Source organism: Numida meleagris, chromosome Z (genome assembly GCF_002078875.1).
Source record: "Numida meleagris isolate 19003 breed g44 Domestic line chromosome Z, NumMel1.0, whole genome shotgun sequence".
In the NCBI taxonomy this organism is placed as follows: Eukaryota; Metazoa; Chordata; class Aves; order Galliformes; family Numididae; genus Numida; species Numida meleagris.
Window position 1 is genome coordinate 21513874 of NC_034438.1, and position 22065 is coordinate 21535938.

The window sequence follows — 22065 nt, forward strand, 5'->3', positions numbered from 1 at the left end:
CTGTTTGCTAGAGTGAATGTTAAGCCTGAGCTCTTTGGCAGCATTCTAATTTAAAAGCTACATTTTAATAAGATGACTCTAATATATATATATGTATATTTTAATTAATAATGAGGGAAACCAAAACCTCTTACATTTTACGGGAAAAAAAACTCAGAACATTTCTTCTCCCTTGGAGAGCTTTGTGTTGATTTTTTTTTTCAGCATAATTTTTCTGAATTTTTGGGTGATACAGACAAATGCAGTGCCTCTCTATAGAGTGTCCTCTGAAATTCATTGTAAAATGTAGTAGGTGAATTCCTGTAGGAACTGAAAGCTATTTTCGGAATATTACAAAACAGAAATGTGATCTCTGTATTATGTTTTCTTTACTGATATGCAAAGTAGGAGAATTATTCTGGTGTGGGATTTAAGGTGATTCAACTTCTGTTATGACCATTCAGAAAGATAACCTTGGGGTGCTTTGTGCAAGTGTAGTGTCATCTTCCATTGACAGTTTGTGCTTTAATCTGTCTTTAAAAGTAACTTCAAAATGCTTCAAAATACATGTGTTTTTTATGTGTTCGAAAACTTTGAGACCTACAGTGTGTCTTCAGAAGAAATAATCAAAGTAGGATCCACCTCATGGAGATGGTCAAAGATGTTGCAGGAATTTGATTCACACTTCATTTGTAGTGGATAGGAAGCTACACTGCCGCAGGTGCTGGAAGGATTTGGGGAGTCAGCTCCGAAGGATTCCTGGAAAACTTTATGCTCTCCTGAGTTCACAAGTATCTGTGGTTATATGCTGTGAGGAAGATGAGCAGCTACTGTTTTACTGAAGCTTGAATATCAAGCTTTTGGTTTCCTTTTTAATGCACTGGGTTTGTTGTTGGCATTTTTTGGAGGGGGCAAGGATCTTGAAGGGGGGGGGGGGGGGGGCTGAAGACAGAGAGCAAACCACATTTCCGTCCTACCTCTTTTCAGTGCCAAATCTCAATAATATACATGTATCTATATTTTAGAAATTATATCCTACATCTTCTTTTTGTGTTGTGTATTAGCCCTATCCAGCATCATGCACTGCTGCAATTCCTTTGGCAGAAGTCCTATAAAAATTGGAAGCTGGTTCTTAAAGCCTGAACTTTCATGATTAGAATGATAAAACAATTTTTGTGTATTGATTTGCAATGATGTGAGGAAGACTATTCATGGAAAATGTGGATGAAGATTTCAGCCCTGCTACATGTATTAGGTCTGATGTGATGGATGGGTTTTTGTGTGTGCGCATGCATTGCAGGCATATGCATGTGGTTGACAAGTTGACTAGAGCTGCTTTTGTTTGCCCTTGCACATGCGGAAGCAGTGTTGGTGTGAGCTGGTTTCAAAAGCATAACTACAACCTCCAGTGGAACACGCTCCAGGGTGGTTTAGTTATTTCTCTCTTCTCAGTGTCCTTAGGGAAAGGTTGCATAGGAATTAGTGTCAAATGCTTGCAGATTTTTCCATTCCTGTACTTGTAAAAACAGGTATCTGTGGTGAGATAGTGTGTGCACTTAGCTGGACTTGAAAATATGACACAATGTTTTAATTTTGCTGCTAACAATTACATGAATAGCTTATCAGTAGGTTATAACACAATCAGAAGCTTCCTTTTTTTTTTTTTTTTTTTTTTAATGAGTGGTGGGGAAACGTGTTCTTGTGGGTTGCAAATTTTAAAAAGGCAAAGTAATTATTGGATTGCTTGTTATCTGTTCTGAACTTCAGATTTTTCACATTTGGGAGGAAAGTAACTCTTGAAAAAATTCAGGGATGGTGATTTGATGTTGTGGAGTACTTAAGGTATAAAAAACAGCCCTGGCAGAGACCGATTCAGAGGGCAGAGCACAAGTGAGTTGTTCCATGATGCGTAATAAACACAGTTTATCATATGCTGCCACCATGTGTAATATGAAAGTGGCAGCTCTACGCAGGATATGCGTATTCATAAAGTTGAATCTCCGCTATGAATCTTGAATTAAATATTCCTATTTTCACATGCTCAGTTTTTGTCTTTAAATTAAATCATTTCAGTAATGATAGTAGTATCTGTATTTTCTCAGAAAACAATGTTGACTGACAGAACTAAGTGAAATAAGATGACGAATTCAAAGAACAACAACTGAATGAGGAAATAAGCTAATTCTGTGCAATTGTACTAAAAATGGTTAGCACATTTCTTTTTGGCTTTAAATAAATGGGTACCTCTGGGTATGTACCTAAGCTAGCTTAAATATTCTTTGTAATTATCAGGAAAAATGCTGCATTTTTAGGGAAGAAAGCTTTCTGAAAACATTTTCTTAAAGTAATTTTGCCTCTGTGGGTAGGGAAGAAAAATTTCCTTCTTCAAATACTGTATACATGTACTGTTTTGTGGTGCATGTACAACAAAAGTACACCTTTCTGCAATTGCAGTTGACAGGAAGGAGTCTGTGAATAGTATTGTTAAAATGTTTCTAAAAATGTATTTCATGATTTTCCTTCTAAACTATGACTTTTTAATACCTGATGCTCACTATCATGTTTTCATCTTCCATTCGTTTTACTGAAATAATTAGCTGGAAAGTAATAAAAGATTCCGACAGAAATAGCGAGCCTAATGCTACTTCGAACACATAGGTCTGCTTTTGGTAGTCTATGAGAAGGCTCACAGAGTGCGAGAATTTTCAGTTGACATTCGCCTTGTCCTGGATGCAAAGCTCTGCATTTCTGCGTGGGAAAACGTCACTTTTAGGATTGACAGCAAATACTTTTTCAATGAAAACCAGTTTCTGTACATTTCCAATTGGGATTAATTTCATCTTCCACTGGAAGGCAGTCTTCTCTTTGTTTTATTTTCCTTCTCTTCCTTCCTCCCTGTCTTATCTAGGTCGCTGCAGAAATGATCTCTGGTTTCTTGCAAAACAAAGTAGTACTTCTACTCTGTACCTGGAATGCTTTGTGGAGTTCTTAATTTTGCTTGATTGTAATTCTTTCTGTAAGGTATCTGTGTCCACAGCTGGATAATTTGTGATGCTTAAGGTTTCTGTTTAGGTTGTGGACCATTTGCGTCTATGCCTATCAGTGTCATGTTACTTTGTGCTGTGATTTTGTTGTGGTGTTGTTGTTTGAGTAATAAATCTGAAGAATTTTCATGCCTTACAGGCCTCTCAGCTAGACGGGAGAGTGCTTTTCATTCATATATCTGTATTATGTATATTTAGATTTGCTAAAATCATTGATGAAAAAAGACATTTAAAATTTCAGTATTCACCTCTGAAGGAACTGATAAATCATGTGCTGCGGGGGGAGGGGGTCTCTATTGCAGTGATTGAAATAAAACTTATGTAAATACATATGCAGACAGCCTTGCCCCTGAACCCCATGGTGTGCCACAACGGGCAGACGGTTCCATTTTGCCTCTCACCCCTGAAATGTGACAGTCTGGCCATTACCTCAAATTAATTTGTGCTATCCTCACTGGAAAGTGAGGCACAGCAATATTTAAATTGTGATTCATTTGCCTGCATTGTCTTTGGAAACTGAGAAGTACTGAAATGTTGGAATGTGAGGGCGTGCAGATCTGAATGATGGGGAGAAGGTTTTAAAGCATTGATAATGGAGAAAGAAATGATGGCTTATTTTGAAGTGGAAATATGGAAGGATAATGGCATTAGGGTGAGCTGAGAGGAGATGCACTATCTATCTCCTTAACTCCAGTTTTCCTTTCTTCCTTAGAGGTGAGGGATCCCGGGCATCCTTCAGTTTGATTCTGCAAACCTCAAAGTTTTCCACTAGCTGCAGCATGCTGTTTAAAGACAGGTTATGTTTCAAAATGAAATGAATTCAGGAGAGTCGAATATCCTTTGTTACAGAGTTCAAACCCTGTGGTCAGAATTCTCTCTCCAGGCCCCTAATCAGTGCTTTTCATTGCCTGGTCTCCCTCTTGTGGATTTAGTGTGAGCAGCTTCTTTCTCCATGAACACAGGCACAGTTCTGATCCTGGAACTGACATCAGTGATGGTAAGTTTTGAGCCACTGAGCTGATGCTGTGGGTGCATTTTGGGCTGGAGACAGGGAGAGTCAGGGAAGGGGAAACACCTGCAGGTAATGTCAATGTAACTGATAAAAAATGACTTTTTTTACCCCTGATAATGTAGCTGCAGATCTCAGAGAAATGCAGCCATGTGAAAAAGCTCAAATGTTCTCACTTCTTTTATTTTAAAAGTGTAAAACAAGAATATGAATACATTTCAGACGTATGGAGAAATGTAGAGGTGGGCAAATACAGGAGCCTCTTTGTGGTTCTTCACATGAGCTGCTACTGCTTAGTGTTATCCTTTCAGCAGTCCTTCATTTTTGCTTCAAATGTTTTTGCCTCTAGCAGGTTTCACTGCTGTGAAATGTACATGGGCTGCTTCTCAAAATGATGCCATCTGACAGGAAATCAATACCTTTTTTTTCGTACTAGATTTAAGGGTGTGACTGTCATAATCCTCATCTTAGACTGTTAATAGGTGAATGCAACCTTGATTTCTATCTCCATTTATATCCTTTAGTAAGAAATGTACCTTTGTGTCCAAGCTTGCTGCTCTCCAGAAGTGCTGTGGGGTGCGTTGTTCTCAGTGGGAAGAGAACACATGTTAGGGTCTGCAGGTGTACCTGTGTGTTTCAGGTAAAAGGTGGGCGTTGCTAGAGATGGATTCTGCTGTTGTGTTACGGAGTCTTCTGAAGAATCAGACTTTGGAAGTGAGGAATTCCGTAAGCCATGTGATTAGGATGTGATCCTGGGAAATGCAATCCCTCTTTTGTTGAAGTTAGTGGGTTCAGTTGCACAGAGAGAAGCTGGGGTGGTTGGTGCCATTTGCCAGACATGAGCAGTTTCAGTGCCCAAGTCGTCTCTGGGCTCAGCCTGGGTTTGCTCAGCCTCTGTCCGTCAGTGCTGGTCACTGTGCGTTTGGTGAAGGCGGGAAGTGCTCTGTGCCCGGAGAGCGTGCGCACCTCCTGGGTGCGGGAGGCTTCCTGCTCGTAGGTGCGGCCAGGCGATGCCCAGCTGCAGATACATGCGGATGTTTTTCTTGGTGCTCAGCATTGACAAGACTTCCCCCGATGTACGTACACAGCGATAGCTTTTGGGCAGGAAGCGCGGTCAGCTTCGTTCAGTCGCCGAGTTCCTGCATCTCGCAAGGTGTTCGAGTGGCACAGCCCAGGTGGTGGGCGCCGGGGCCGGAAGTGCCGTGCCGGCTGTGCCCAGAACCGCGCTCCCCGCGGGCAGCGGGCGGGGCGATGCTTATCGCGGGTCCCCGCCGGCGCGTGGCGGAGCCGCGGCCCGGCACAAGGGAACCGGAGAGCCCTCTCGTAGGAGCGCCGCAGCAGCGCGCCGTTACCGCCGCGCTTCGCGTGAGCGAGTGGAAACTCGGCGCGGTCCTCGGGGCTGCCCCGCCGGCGCCGCTGTAAGTTGCCGAGGTGCACAACTCGCCGGGCCACGTGACGCCGCGCCGCCAATGGGCGCCGCCGTGATGTCAGCGCTCGGCAGCTGCAGGGATGCGGAGCGGCGACCGGGCTCGGGGCAGTCCGGCGCGGCCGGCCGGCGGAGCGGCGCCATGGACGCGCCGGGCATCCTGCGCAGGCGGGGCCTGCAGGTAGGGCCGCGCGGCGCCGCCGCCAGCCGCTCGGGAGCCGCCCTCACCTGCCGCGCGGTGCGGGGGCGTGCCGCGGGCCGCGGACACCTGTGGGCGGGAGGCGCGGCGGAGTTGGGCTCCGAGCAGCGCGGCTGTCGGGGCTGCGGCGCGGGGCCGGGGAGGCGGCGGCCGCCGCGACCCCGTTGGCGCCCGAGCGTGGCGGAGGTGTGGGGAAGCGCGGCCGTTACGGGGGAGAAAGTTTTGTCCGCCGTCGGGTTCCCGGCAAGCTCGGCTAGGGGCGGTGCGGTACCGTCGCTGTGCGGTCACCTCCCTAGCGGGTGTTCTGCCGGCGCTCCGAAAGTCGGGGAGATGTCCCCGCGGGTAGCGCGGCATCGGGCTGTGCCCGGGCAGGCGGACGCACAGGGCGCTGCGGGGCCGAGCGGTGCCAGAGCGGCAGGGGCACGCGGGTCGCCCCCCGGCCCCGCTCCGCGCGCAGCACCGCCCCGGCCCCGCACCGCTCGCGCCCATTGTTCGGAGAGCTCCTCCGCTCCGGTCGCGCTCGGCGACGAGTGTGCTTCCTTTCTTTTGTTTTCTTTCACATCCGCAGGGTTTCAGTGGGAGCAGGGAGGGAAAGGAAAACCTCCCTGTAGCTGGGATCGTTATTCTTAGGCGGCGTAGCACGGCGCGTAACGCGTGAAACGCGCTGAACTTGCGAAGTTGCAGGCTCCCATACCCTCCTGTTCTGCGCTTCCAACTTGGTGCTGGTCACGTGGCGCTTTCTGTCGGACGGGCGAAGAGCTGCGGTCTGCGGGGCCGCGTCCTCAAGTAGCACGGGGAGGGCCGTGGGAACCCGGCGGCCTCTCGGCGTTAGGGAGCCGCTAGCTGTCCCGGACCCATGTGCGATTGCATCCGTCCGTGGAGAGCGGGCAACTTCTTTCGTAAAAACAGACTCTGCGATGTTAATCCCTTAAGTCCTAAATCCGTTCTGTTAGTTGATTGTGCAGCGGAAAGGGGAATTTCGGCTGCAGGTTGGGACTGCCAGTGCCAGCTTTTAAAAGGGGATTTAAAAGTTTTGAGAGGTAGATCTTCACAGCGAGACCGGATTTCCTTTTCCTAAGCCTCCTTTAATCCATTGAGTCCTGTAAACCGGATTTCTGCCTTTTGACGAGAATCGAATGGCAGTCTGTTCTGATTAGGGGGTAACGTAAAAACCTGATGCAAAACCTATTGCTGAGTACTGCAAGCACTTCTTTTGAGGGAATTTTCTTTGTTTCTGTTTTCTGTAACTTTAATTAAGTAATCTTGAATGGACACCATGAATGTTTCAGAGAACGCTTGCTTGTTCCTACATATGCTTGAATGATCATTTCATGGTGTTGAAAGCCATATCATGAATAGTTCCAGTACCAGAAAGATCCTATTCACACATACAATGAATGCAGTAGTCATTTTTAAAAGTAGGTACCTCATGTCTATCATTAGAGTGTGATTCTGGGGTGGGAAAAAACAGCCAGTGCTCAGAAGTATACAGGATGAAATACCGTCATCTAGAAGACGGTGGAGAGGCTGAGATCCAATTTACACTGGAATTTCATTTATTAGTCCTTTAAGTAAAGCGGTTTTCCCATTGTCCTCTCACTCGCTGTCTTCTATTCCTCTGTTTTTTTCACCTTCCATCTGTTCGTGTGGTTAGCTTAGAGACTCGTATGATGAATTTGCAAGCTGGAGAGCAGATCATGTGACCTGATACAGAATGCAGTCCCTGTTTAATTCTGCTTAGTAAATACTGATTAGATGAAGTCCATGAGTTGGCTCTTTGATTGACATTTGACCTTCTCAGTCCGAAGTAATGAATTGGTTACTTTGTAGTAGTAGTAGCATGGATTCTTACTTCTTGTTTTGTTCTGGTTGTTTTTTTTTTTTTTTTAATAAATCTTCTACCATTATATTGTTCTGTAGGATTAACCTATTTGTCTTTCTTCTTTTTCATACATTACCGAGCCTTTCCTTTAAAGGCTACAGAGAATACTCATAGAAGGCTCTATTTTTTTATTTAAATAAAAAGCCTTCTGTGTTAAGACGATTCTGAAGAAGCTATAGTCAATGACAGGTTGGCTAACTTTACTTCATAGTGCTCTGTAACTTCTTTGTGTTAGAAATAGAAATGCTCCAGGAAGATAAATCTGCTTAAAAGCGGTGTGCTTCCTTTGTTGAAGCACGGAGTCCTCCGAAGTGTGTTTTTTTTTTTTTTAATAAACCAGTAATACAGTGTGAAACAGTACCTACTTAAAAGTCAGATTTCTGCAATGGCACTTTTTTTCTATTTGTACGCAGTTTGCTTCAAGGCTTGGTTTACAGGACGCGCAAAACATTTCCTTTTAGATGGGAAACTGGTGCACTTGTGTTTGATGCCATGTACCATCATGCTGTGTTTAAAAAAAGCCAGGAAGCAGCTTGAATTGAATCTCAAAATATAAGCCGTAAGTAAATATGCAGACTTGGGTAAATCTTGTTTTGGGTTCATCTGTGAAGGTTTTCTGAGCTCTTGGGCTTTGAAGAGAAACCAAGCCCTTCATTTGTTGCAACCTGAGTACATACACCTAATTCATTTTGCTACAAGTTCTTTCTTCAAGTCATGACTTGTTTTGATTATATTCACAGAAAAATAACATCTCCTGAATACAGAGCTCTGTAGCATGTACTCATTTTCAGTAAGCAAGTTTTTATGAAATGTCCTCTTTAATGACAAAGGATAGTTTTTATTTGAAGGAAAAGTAAGGAGAAAATTGTACGTTTTTTCAGCTTCTGAAATTCTAAGTATAACTTAGCGTGGATTGAAATGGGAATTTCTTTCAAATATATAATAAAAATGAAAGCAGCTGATTACTTGACTGCATCCTGCTAAGGCATTACATTTCAGCTTTCTTCCATGACGTAGTCTGGTAGGCATTGGTCTGAGATGGTGTGTTTTATATTACCTTAAACAAAAGCTCCAAAATCCAGTGGTTGTGTGTGCAGGTAACATGCTGTTCCTGCAGTCACTTAGAGGGATATGGGAATGTGGGAGAAATCCTGCTGCAAGTTGCAAACAGCTTCAGTCATGTTTCTTGAGCTGATGAAGCTTTCTCTTTTGTGAACAGATGTGCTGGATGCTTCAGACCTTCCCTTTCCTTTATGCTAATTTCATTTCTGCCTCTAAGTGGTTAGTTAGCAGTGTCTTGTAAATCCTGAGGTAATTGCATGAGTTTTTCTTATTAGACTTTTGGAGAAATTGACCAACAGCACATAAATCAGCTATATGTGGAAACTCCTAAATGTCAGAGGAAAGCTGCACTGATTTGCTTTCTTGTCCACAAGTATGTATTTTCTTTGTAAATGCTGGAAAATTTTCACAGGTATCTAAGGCTTCTTTAAATTTCAGGTGACTGAATTGCATTAAATTTGTTTAGTTAATATTGTATATGACGTGGAAAAAGTCCAGTTGAAAGTCTTTTAATACTGTACTTCACACATGGATTTTTGGAGGATGAGTGGAAAAGAATTCCATCCTTAATTCAGAGTCATTGTTGTAGAAGTGGAAACAGTGTGAATGAAAGTGCAGTGCAAACACAGGGTTGCATTTATTTGCGAACTGGTGAGTCAGTTTGTGCAAATTCCATGTCTTGCTAGCAAAGATTGCAAGGGGCATGGTGACTGTGGCTTTGGCAATTCCTTTACTCCACCTCTAGTATGGGAAAATAGTTGGTTTTTATAGGCACTCTTTGAAATATTGTATGTAAAATATATAGACTTCTGCAAAATTAAAATGTTGGAAGTTTTTTTTTCCCAGGTTTTTCCTTATTGGCTTTCCTAAAAATGTGTTCTGAGAAAGTAATCAGGAGGGAAAGGATTTCCTAAGAAAAATGACCTTACCTATATCTCCTTAGCAGACCTGTCTTTTTGGGAGTAGGAATCTTCATGAAAATATTGCTTTCTGAAAGAATTGATGCATGAAATAGAAAGTTCAGCTGAGAAGCTGTATCCCATAGAAGAGGAAAGGATGTATCAGTGAGGCTGCAGCTGTCTCTTGAATGCTGTTCATGTAGCGTCCTGGGAGGAATGGTGGTAAGAATTGGTGAATGTTACTTGGACCACAGTCTTCTTGCTTCTGTTGCAAACTGTAGACTGGAAAAAATAAAGCTTACATGTGAGGTTCTGGAAAGGCTCTGCATGTTTTTCACTGATTTGAATGCTGTGTATAACAGTTCTCTGTAGCACTAAATGAGGGGATTTGTATAGTTGTGAACTGGACTTCAGAGGTGGCTCTGCCTCTTACTGACGGAAGGGGGAAAATAAATCCATGGAGGGGTGTGGAACCTCATGCAAAAGCAATGGAAGATCAAAACCAGAAACAAAACTGACCAGACTTTACAATATGCATTTTCTAGTAGATTTAGATGAATCGAGGGGAAGACAGGATGGAGGTCTCCTGGCGTAGTGCAGGAGTAGCTTTGTGACTGTAGTCTGCATACATCCTTGGTAGCTTGATCCAGTCTTGTCTAACGCATTGTTACTTGAGGGGCTACATCTGTGAGGTAGTGCTCAGAACAACTTAAATTGTGACTCTAGCATTTTTGATTTATGAGCTATGGACAAACTGTTCAGTGATCGGTTGGATAAAGTCAAAATATAAAATTTACCAAGAATGTACTATATATATATATATATATATATAGACAGAGAGCGGTCTTTATTTTTAAGTTACTGTAGGGACAGTGGTGGAAGGCGAGTCATCTTGGATCTATTCTTGTGATGTGTACAGGACAGAGTAGATGTTTTGCATGCTTAAATAGTGATAGACGGTGATAGCTGTGTTTTGCAAGCGAAAGCCATTGGAGAGAGGAAACACTGATGTAAAGAACACTTTTCCTTTTCTCATTATCTTTCGCATCTGTGGACCTAACAAAGTGTACAATCTCTTGATCAGCTAATTCCCCTCTGTTCTTCAGGCATTCATGCATTGTTATATGTTTGTCAAGTCCCTGGAAAAGACCTTGTGTCAGACATTTTGCTATTTGAGCTGTGAAAGCTTTTCTGAAAGGGTTAACCATTTCTTCTGTCTTTGCTTCTCTTGGCATTGTGGCCACTTTATTTCAGGGGCTTAAATAAATAGATAAATAAACAATCCTGCTTGCTGCATTCAGAGCTAAAATATTTGGTATGAGGCCAGATTTGGTGTCTGTGGCCCATATCACACTTCTCTCTAATGCCCTTTGATTATTACAGTAACGTTTCTTGATAATGTCTACAATATGTCACCAAGCTGACTGACTGTTTTATATTAGGTTTGGAATGCAAAGTGTAAACTTAATGTTCCTTCATGTCCAATACCACAATGAACTCAGAGGTGGAATGTGTAATGTTTTGAACTGAGCTTGGTTATGTTTTACAGGTCATAAAGAAAATCAGCTTTTTGGAGTCCTCTGTGCGCTAGTTAGCTCCTATTTTGAGTCACTTGACTTACCCCAAAATCCGTAGTGTTTTTTTTTGCCTACTGATTTAGTAATAATAGGAATAATATCCACATGAAGGAAGTGAACTTCTGATTAAGACCATTTTTTTCCCCAATCCCACGGGTAGTTCTTAGTTTGACAGATAATTTTGTTAACAGTTTTTCTTTACTCGCTATGTCACAGGTAATAAAAACAGTAATTCTCCATGTTGTCTTTCTGAAATTCTTTGTAAGACATTTCATTTGAGCTCGTTGTGTTTCCCTTTCTGTCTGATGCTGCTTCATGTGTCATGTTTGACAGGATGATTTCTCAGATTTGTTTCCACCCACTTTAAGCCTTAAGTTTTCCATTTCTTGAGTAGGGGTTTTATCAAAATTGCCCGCAGACTTTGACATGCTATTAATTCCTCTTCCTAAGAGATTAAAGCAGTAAACATTTTTGCTTATAGCAGTGCTGGTTGCCCATCTGAATATTAAAATTAAATAAAAACACTTAATTGTGAAAATCATGAAGCAAAACTGCAATTTGGTAGTTTCTTTAAATTTTCTTTTCTTGGCTTCACTTTATCTCCATTAAAGTAGCACTGACTTCTTCTACGATCTTAACTCTACCTTCTACAGGATAGGTAAATCAGAAAATGATTTTTCCAATCAGCATCTCACACCCTCTCTAATCTTGTTCAGCTGCTTGTTCTCAGCTTCTGCTCTCGTGTTTCTGTTGCATCCACCCCAACTTTTCCTTGAAGCCCTCCTAGATTTAATTTCTCAAATTTAGAACTCCACTGTGGCGTGCAGTAGCTGGGATTTGTTCTAGAAGGGATAACTGCACTCAGTATCCATTCCTTTGAGAACAAGCATGCTCTCCATAGGCATTAGGTACTAAATGCTGAGTGTCTACAGAGCACGTTTCATTTGGAGTAGTCTGTCCTTTTTGAAATACCCTATTTTTGTGTATCTATTTGGCTTAGTTTCATAGGGATACTAGATACACTTGGATGGCACCTAGTTATTCTTCTCCACCAAATTTCAAGATGTTGTGGCAAAGCAAGGGAACAGGTGCACTGAAGATTCTGTAAGTGTTTTTAAGCTCTCCTGTTAGAAAGAGATCCACTTTAGCAGCAGTATACCAAAGATGAGTTTTTGTTTTAGTTTTCACGAATGGTGTTCCCCAGCGGTCGGTGCTGGGGCCTGTCCTTTTCAATATCTTTACTGATGACCTGGATGAGGGCATTGAGAGCACCCTCAGTAAGTTTGCAGATGACACCAAGCTGGCAGGAAGTGTTGATCTGCCTGGGGGTAGAGAGGCCCTACAGAGAGATCTGGACAGGCTGGATCTCTGAGCTGAAGCCAATGGGATGAAGTTCAACAAGACCAAGTGCCGGGTCCTGCACTTTGGCCACAACAACCCCAGGCAACGCTACAGGCCTGGGGCAGAGTGGCTGGAAGGTTGTGTGGAGGAAACGGACCTGGGGGTATTGGTCGATGCTCAGCTGAGCATGAGCCAGCAGTGTGCCCAGGTGGCCAAGAAGGCTAATGGCATCCTGGCTTGTATCGGAAATAATGTTGCCAGTAGGAGCAGGGAAGTAATTGTTGCTCTGTCCTTAGCACTGGTGAGGCCACAGGTCGAGTACTGTGTCCAGTTTTGGGGCCCTCACTCCAAGAAAGACATTGAGGCCCTGGAGTGTGTACAGAGGAGGGCAACGAAGCTGGTGAGGGGTCTGGAGCACAGGCCTTATGAGGAGCGGCTGAGGAAGCTGGGATTGTTCAGTCTGGAGAAGAGGAGGCTCAAGGGAGACCTTATCGTTCTCTATAACTACCTGAAGGGAGGTTGTAGTGAGCTGGGGGTCGGCCTCTTCTCTCTTGTAACTAGTGACAGGACAAGGGGGAATGGCCTCAAGTTGCACCAGGGGAGATTTAGGCTGGACATTAGGAAACAGTACTTTTCTGAAAGAGTGGTCAGGCGCTGGAATGGGCTGCCCAGGGAGGTGGTTGAGTCACCGTCCCTGGAGGTGTTCAAGAAAGGTTTAGATATAGTGTTGAGAGACATGGTTTAGTGGGGTTATTGGTGGTAGGTGGATGGTTGGACTGGATGATCTTGTAGGTCTTTTCCAACCTAGCTAATTCTATGATTCTATGATTGTACATGTGCTGTGAATGAAATTTCAAGTGATCAACTTTCTGTAGACACTGAAGTATTCAAAATTTCTATCTTGTAGGAGGCAGTAGGTGGCCTTTGTTAAATGATGGGGCTCATGGCATTACTGGTAACTAGTAGCTCCTGTTACTGTGTGTTTTCCTGGATTTTATTTTCCAGTGTCTGGAACCAGGTGACTACTTTCTACAAACTATTTATACTGTGCATTACCTACAGGTAAAGGATGCTGTATCAGAAATATATATATATATATATGTATATATAATAGAGAAATGTATATGAAGATGCTTTTCAACTAATGAGAGTTCCCCTGCTGGCCCTCTTTATATTGTGTTTAGAAAAGTAAGGGAGACATGGCAAAACAGGATGTATAGTGTGATTGTGTTAACTTCTGTTCTGAGGTTTTTCTGATGTAATAGCTTTTAAAAATCTTTGTTATCCTTTTGTTTTTAATTATGTTAAAAGAAGGAAGATATCATTTGAGTTGCTCTAAAAAACTAACTGTGCACGGCTTCTGCCTTTGCATTAGGGAATTTGGCTGTCAAAACTTACGTGTAGAAGAACCTGAAAATAATCCCTATTCTCTTATGTTTTCTAAATACAACACTCAAAGGCACAGCTGGACCATTTGGGTTGTGAGTGGAAAATTGATTCTTAGGTATCCAGTGCCCCTTGTGAACATAGTTTCCTAGTTTTAAATTACCTCAATTTCTTTTTGGGATTTTTCATAAATGTAGAGAAGTCCAAGAAAGGAAGGAGCAATGCAAAAAAAATAAAAAAATAAAAAAAAAATTAGGAACACCAAAATGTTTATGCCCAGGATAAAAGGTGTATTTTATGGTGCTCTGATTCTTTATTAGTTCGTGTGCTGTTTTCTTTTCTGGTTCTTCAAGACACAGTAGTACATATTTGTGTTTAAACATGAAAGATGGTCACTACTGCACTTACATCAAAATACTATTAAGTATCTTGTGTTGGACTGTATCTCTGGCTAGCTGAAAATAATAAATAGCAGATTTTGACACTTGGGCATGAAGCTGATTAGCATTTTCTGATTTCATCACTTCTGCATTGAATAGTCCTACTTTTCTGTAAACTGCAGTTCTCAGGGCAAATTGGTCAAAACCTGTGTGGGATGGCTGTAGAAGATTGGAGGTAAAGCCAGCATTGCTAGGTTGGGCGTGCTTTTCTTTGTTCTGGTCTTCTGAAGATAGTAATCTCAGTATCAGTTTGAGAATGTGCCTGGTAAACTGTTGTACATTCCTGATTGTATGCTGACATTGCATTACATTTCTAAACTTAATTTCCCAAATAGCAATTGTTTGACTTGCTTGTCTATGCTCTTAGGACCCTAGGCTCCTCGTCTTTCATCACAGATTTTCTGCATGAGTCTTTGTATTTTGGCTTGCTTATATTGCTTGCTCTTTGCTTTGCCAGTAATGCTAACTTTCTTGCTCTGCTCTTTGTCTTTTGACTTTCATTTATACCCATTCTCTTTGAGCTCTTAGTGACACTGCATCTCAGGTCTTGCTCATTTTTCAGCATCTGTGACAAAACTGTGGAATAATAGATCTTGGTGTCCTTTTTTTTTTTTTTTTTTTTTTACAAAGTATTTTGGAGTTTTAGAATAGAATTGAGACAAAACAACCACCTATTTTATACATGCATTTATTTTATTTTCTCCCTTTCCATTATCAAGTTCTCATTTGTGTGTTCAGGACTGATGTCTTTTTAATGGTTTCTGTAGCACCTTGTGCCCCTTGCTATGTTTCAGCTGTAAGAGTGGAGCATCTCAGGTAGTTTCTTAGCACTGCAGCAAACCACAGTAGTGTATTTTTTTGATTGTCTGTTTCCCTCTAAAGACATCCTCAATTATTTTAGTGTTGTTTATCTCTGATGTGGAGTCTCTCTGACGGATCAATACTAAGCTCTTCTTGTGCCAAATTCATTGAAGCTGGTTAGGCTTATAGGTATGTGAAGTGTGTGCTCATGTCTTCAGGCTCTAACAAGGTTCAGGGAGAAAATTCGCGCACTTCTAAATTGATATCTTTCTGCCAAGGGGCTGTTCCACAAAAAGATAGTATTTAAAGCAGCAGTTTTTTCATGTGTGTTTTCTCTAGCATTGCTGAGAAAATACTGCAATCAGTGAAAGTCCTGTCAGAAATTCATTCTTTCCTTCAAGATGCCTGAATGTTCTTTGTTCAAACAAATGCTATAATGTCTGTGTTCAACAGGATGTGGTCCTGGAGATGAAGACAGTGCCATAACTAGCAGTGCTAATGGGAGGGTATTTGTCTGACTAATGGGTTAGACTGCCAGGCAATTAGAGCAGACCTGTTAGCTACATGTTTTTGCTACACAAAATTTTATCCTGCAAGAATGGCATACAGCAAGTTACCTCAGATGAATGTTTTGCTTTGCTTGCAATATACAGTCCTGGCCTCAGAGTTTTCTTCTTGGGAGATAACTTTCAGAGGATGGGTGTTTGTTTTTGTTTTCTTTCTCTTTCCTTTTTTGTTTAGTTTGTTTTTGTTTTATTGTTTAATATGGAAGATGCAGTTGTGAAATATTTTTTACTGATTAGGTTTCTGACTCTGGCTATAAAGATTGCCGTACTTAATGCAGTGCAAGATTTTTTTCATATAACTGTTGACACATTACTTCTGCTTCTTTAAATTCTATGACTTGATAGAGTATTTGTACTTATTATCTATTGGTTGTGCTGTGAGATGGCTCTCTAACAGAAATGGTTGTCATGAGCCTGTTGAGATTGGTGAAGAGCCTAAGCATGACACTGAAGACCTAAATTGAAGGCAGTGGAGATCAGCAAGAAATGGACGTCTTAATAGTTAAAGAATAATAGTAATGATAAAATCATTTCACACTTGCCTGAATCAAAATCTAAAAGGGAAGAACTGTTACAGAATTTGTAACTTGACTCTCCCTCTACACTTGGCACACCGTATGGCCTTCTGACTGAAGATCACAATTTATTTCAAAATCACTTATTTTGTAATTTCACAATGTGTTGGTGAAGTCCTGGAGACTAAGATGAGAGAAGATACTGTACTGTTACATCTCACATGAGTAAAGGACTTGGATATACTTTTATCTTAAACTGTGTCATGAGAATGTTGAATTCAGAGCTTTTGAACCTCTTGTAGAGTGGTCTGGCTCTACCTAAATTCATCTTTTCAGTTGTCACCAATCTTTAACATTCTGTATGCCTCCTTCACTAACTTGATTTTCTGCACTTTTTATCTTTTTCACTGTTGGTATGTATGTTATCAGTGTCATTTCATTCTAGCAAATCAGTTACTATCTTTTTTTTTTCTTTTTCCTTTTAAATTACTGTTATTGTTTTCTTATAGTTTCATGAAAATATTTTTTTGAACAGTCAGCTCTAGAATTGTATACTGCTTCACTTTCTCCTTGCATATTCCAGCTACCTCTTTCTTCATATTTAGGACTTATTTGTTTTATTGCCCTAAATTATAGGGTAAAATAGTCAGGAAAACTGATTAACCGATCTGCAGCCATAACACTGAAAGCTCAAAGCTGGTTAACTTTTTGAATGTACCTGCGTCTTTGTTTAACTCCTTCCCAGTGTCTTGTTGTCATTGAAACGGGGACAGCATTTCATTATTTCTTTGGAAGGTTGAGGCACAGGGAATTAAGTGATCTGTCCAAGACTGCAAGGCCCAATGACCTTGAATTTCCTAGTTGTCTCTTGTTACCGTGATTGCATTGCATAACCTTAGAACAGGCCATTTTGTTTGCTATCAGCTATAGCATAATACAAAAATGTCAAAGCAGTATCTTTGAATACGATTCAACAATGCTGAATGGCAGGGAGAAAGGTGGTGGGTATGAAATGGCTGTGATGCCTGAACAGACCGTATCTAATTACCAATCATTTTTTATTAAACATTTATCTGACAGAAGTAGTCTTGACAGTATTCAAAGATCAATAGGTAACCAATATAAGGAAGCTGTGTGTATGAAGAAATGTTATTGCTTTTGCAGTAGGTTGACTTTATGAATTATCATATAACTAACAGAACTACCAGTAGATAATACTAAAAAGTGAATTAGTCTTGCAGCGATACTTAAATTTTTTGGTGATGCAGAGTGACTCAGTTGTGTGTCAGTCCTGCAGTATTTACTTCTTCCTTTGCTACATTCTAAAACCATCAGAGACTGGATTGTGTCTTTTGATTAGGGGAAAAAAACAAACATATATTCTAAACCAAGATTTTTTTAATTGTAGTTTATGTATTTCCTTTGTCCCTTTGTTCTTGTATTTTCTCTGTACTCACCGTTCTGTTACTACAACTCTATGAGAAGAGGGATTGATGACCGAATGAAAATGGATCTTTGGTGCATTTCAAAATATACAGTGTTGTAATTTGATATTTTCCATCTTTATATATTGAGTCAGTATAGAGTCACAGAATTACAGAATTGTTTAGGTTGGAAGGAACCTTCAAAGCTCACCCAGTTCCAACCCCTGGCCATGGACAGGGTTGCCCCTGACCAGGTGAGGCTGCCCAAGGCACATCCAATCTGGCCTCGAGCACCTCCAGGGGTGGGGCATCCACAGCTTCTCTGGGCAGCCTGTCCAGGCCCTCACTGCCTTCTGAGTGATGAATTCTTTCCTAATACATAATCTAAACCTTCCCTCTTATAGTTTAAAACTACTACACTTTGTCCTATCACAACACTCGCTGGCAAAGTGTCCCTGCCTGTCTTTCCTGTAGGCCCTGTTAAGTACTGGAAAGCCATGGTGAGGTCTCTGTGGAGCTGTCTCTTCTCCAGGCTGAACAAGCCCAAATCCTTCAGTGTTTCTTCATAGGAGAGGAGCTCCAGCCCCCTGACTTGTGTGATAGCACGGTCCCAGGTTTTATTTGGAAAATAGTGACAGGCATTTTTCATGACTTTTTTTTTTAATTCTCTCAAGATAAAATCTGGTAAAATTGACTTATGTCAGAACCCATTTTTGTTTTGCTAGACTGGTAAATTCTGTCAGAATTTCATTTCGAAAGTTCTCAGGCCAGTTATATTTACCATTAATAACTAATTAGGGAGAATGAGGAATATCTTGACATTCACTGGTAATATGACAACCAGTGTTGTTCATATCATACCAGATGGAATGGCTTTCTCTTAAACTTGATTTTTTTTAAAAGGAAAATATTGAAAATGTTATGTCACTATGGAGCGTGCAGCCTTACATATTTTTGAAATAATGTTAAGATTCCACATCCTCCTTTGATTTCTCTTAAAAGTCCTCAGTCTACGAAGTACACTGTAGCTGCCTGGAATATATCAGTGTGTGTCTTACTTGCACCGTTGTAATTTTGTTTGAAGGTGGAAGTGAAATCTCTGGTATGCAGAAATGCCCGTTTTTAGAACTGGGTTTGAAGCTATTGCCAGTAGCAAGCTTGGGGTCCTGTGCACTGGGCTAAGGCTTGGTGTCAGCTGCGCTCCTCAGTGGATTGTGCGCCTGAGTGGTATGTTGCTGACTTCCAGTGGGGCTTACCTTTCTTTTCTGCCTGATGTGCCTTCCTGCAGTGGCTCTGTGGCCTTGCACATGCATCCAGTCTTGTTCTCCACCTGGCAGTTAGCTTACCTTTTGGTGTGTGCTTCAGGATGAAATACAGCTTTGCTTTTAGCTGCATTAGCTCTGCAGTCACTGTAGAAACAATACTGCAGTTATCCCTTAGGTACAATTTTCAGGCTAGTAGTCTAGGGCTGAAATCATAGAATCATAGAATTAGCTAGGTTGGAAAAGACCTACAAGATCATTCAGTCCAACCATCCACCTACCACCAATAACCCCACTAAACCATGTCTCTCAACACTATATCTAAACCTTTCTTGAACACCTCCAGGGACGGTGACTCAACCACCTCCCTGGGCAGCCCATTCCAGCGCCTGACCACTCTTTCAGAAAAGTACTGTTTCCTAATGTCCAGCCTAAATCTCCCCTGGTGCAACTTGAGGCCATTCCCCCTCATCCTGTCACTAGTTACAAGAGAGAAGAGGCCGACCCCCAGCTCACTACAACCTCCCTTCAGGTAGTTATAGAGAATGATAAGGTCTCCCTTGAGCCTCCTCTTCTCCAGACTGAACAATCCCAGCTTCCTCAGCCGCTCCTCATAAGGCCTGTGCTCCAGACCCCTCACCAGCTTCGTTGCCCTCCTCTGTACACACTCCAGGGCCTCAATGTCTTTCTTAAGAAATATAAGAATTCTTTCTTAAGAATATAAGAAATATAACAGTATTGCTCTTGCAGGTGCTTCAGAAGAAATGGTGGAGACAGAAATTTGGAAGTTTGGATGTTCTTGCTTTCTTAAGTTTGCATTTGTGTCCAGAATAAAACTTTCCAGAGTTCAAAATGTTTCCTGCTAATAACAACAGAAGTTGACGTTGCGGTGTACTGGAGATGGTTTCCAATTTAGTGCTAAGTTTACCATCTTTTGGTATAGCTTTTTGAAGCTTTCCATAATGTAAATTAAGGAAGGGAAAAAAAAATAACTAAACTAAACCAAAATCTGTTTATTAATAGTCTCTCTTCCTTTTTTTTTATTGGACAGAATTACCCTCTTCGATATTTATCATTAATTAAGCAGACATTAATGGTACACACTAGTGTCTTGCTGATTTAATGAAATTGCTCGTTAATTTGGTAGAAATTAAAATGGTAATTACACACTGAAAGTTCTTACATGCTTGAAACAAACTCTAATTCACAATCATATGCTTGATTAAAAATACTATGTAGATGATACAAAAGTATCAGGACAGCTTTACAACACTGTTGTTTTCTACTGGTACCTTTCAGCATTGTTTTTCTTAAGCTGGAAAGATACATTGTACTTACATTTGTATAAAAGCATCATTAGCCACTGATATTACTCACTGCAGCCTTACATCCATTTGTAAATACAGTGTAATTCTAAGAAAGTGGTTACTGAGCATCTGATCTCACAACTGGTCCGCTTGGTCTCCTCATAGAAGGTGACTTAACACTTCAGTTGGTTGGCTTGCATTGTTACTTGCAAGTAGGAAGCTACTGAGTGTAAATCTTGCTTTCTGTAAAGAAGTCTTTTCATGTAGCATATCCTAACTATTTCTAGGAAGCAGCTGAATATACTGATGAAGAACTGTGTTTCATCCTGAAGCATAGTATGGACTTTTTTTGTTTTTATGTTGGTCCTTGTTTGGTTGTTTTTTAATTTTTTTTTGCTGCTTTATTTGTTTTGGAGAAGTATGAACTATGGATAAGGTCAGCAAAAGGAGTAAGCCGAAACTTTGAGAGTAGATGAATGGTGTGCTCTGTGTGTGCTGTGGCTTCTTACATACATGGAAGAGCTGTAAGAGAAAGCTGCTTGTTTTACAGCTCTCTGCCTTACTGCCCAGTTCAGTGGGACTATAAAGATTTTATATCATAGTATATTTGTTCTGTGCTTATATAGGAGTTAATCACCTTGATCGGATCAAGCCATTGTGGTCAGCAGAGCTGGCAGTTCTACTTCGATGCAAGGAGGAAAAACACAGGCTGGACTGAACTGATTTAGTTTGTGTTTCCCAATCTCTTCTCGTCAGAGGTACCATTAACACATGCAGGGAAGGGACCCGAGTCTTGACTTGCGCTTTGAGGTGAAGACTTTGGAGGCAGGCGTACAGCACTGTGTGATGCTGTATTGTATTAACTGCAGCATAGCACTGTGGCCTCGCACTGACTCTGACATTACACCTTGAGCACAAGTGGTTGGATAATGAGTGCATCTAGTAAGGGAGACTGTAGGGTGGGAGGTAGGTCATGATGCGTACAAAAACATTCAAGGTATGGTCTGAACGGTTGACAGCAGGCCTTGGCTGTGACTGCTGTAGCTTTTGCTAGCTGTGAATGCAGAGATGCTTAGTCTGGAGTGCAGGGGCACTGCAGGGTGTGGAATCTCGGGTGTCAGAAACTTTAATCCTGGGTGCAGCTGTGTACTGAGGACATAGCACAGGGCTGGTCTTCGAGGATGAAGTGTGCTTAGAGATCATGGTTAAGGAATATGGGAGGAGGTGCTCTTGAGGAATGGGGTTTAATATGATGATAACATAAAAACATTGAAATAGACTTCCCAGCATCAGGGTTTGTCCAGCCTCATGTGAATGGAGTCGTTGCTATGAATTTTTCTTCAGTGCTAAACACATGTAGAGCTGTCAGGTACCAACTGTGGTGTTGGTTGGTGTATTCTTATTGTCTGTATGGGATACTGCTGCTGTTGCTGCTGAGCTTGGTGCTGCAGCTAAGAAAAATGGAGTGAAAAAGGGAACAGTTGCCACTTCAATCTGGAGGTAGAAATTTCTTCAGATAAGCGCAGGTGCTTGTGACATACAACTCAGATGCTCTTGATACTGCCATTTCCACAAAAATGACTGATGTTAATGCTAACTACTCTAACATGGACCTGCTTTTGGTAGCAATGTTAAGGCCTGTATTTAGTTGAAGTGGCTTGCCAACGTTCCTATGCAGCCTAAATCATGTTTCCTCCTCATAACTGCTTTCAGGCTTCTGTGCCTTCAAAGCTCTATAATGTGTTCAATACCTGACTTTGGTATTGGATGACACACCTGGATCATGAAATAATTCTCTGACTCTGCTTCCTGACTGGTGTTCTCCATGCCATCTACCTAAACTGCCTTCCCTTGGGCAGGAATTGTTTAAGAGCCTGCCTTCTTTCCTCCATCTGCCCTTGGTGATTTGAGTCATGTTGGCCTTTTCAGGAAGCTAGTTTTCTGGT

At 41.6% G+C, this 22065-nt stretch overlaps 1 protein-coding gene across 8 annotated transcripts in view; it reads left to right on the forward strand.

The window, feature by feature from the left end:
- MAST4 (microtubule associated serine/threonine kinase family member 4) overlaps positions 1 to 22065 on the forward strand; it is a 300840-nt gene that overhangs the window by 91631 nt on the left and 187144 nt on the right. For 2 of the 8 annotated variants that reach the window (XM_021379472.1, XM_021379473.1), the window contains exon 1: positions 5487 to 5639. The exons of 5 other annotated variants lie outside the window; for them this stretch is intronic. In XM_021379472.1, coding sequence (XP_021235147.1) covers positions 5502 to 5639 — 138 coding nt within the window. In that variant the 5' untranslated portion in view covers positions 5487 to 5501. Of the gene's footprint in view, positions 1 to 5486; positions 5640 to 22065 lie in introns of those variants that run through there. One more of the 8 variants, XM_021379476.1, reaches the window with a different exon arrangement.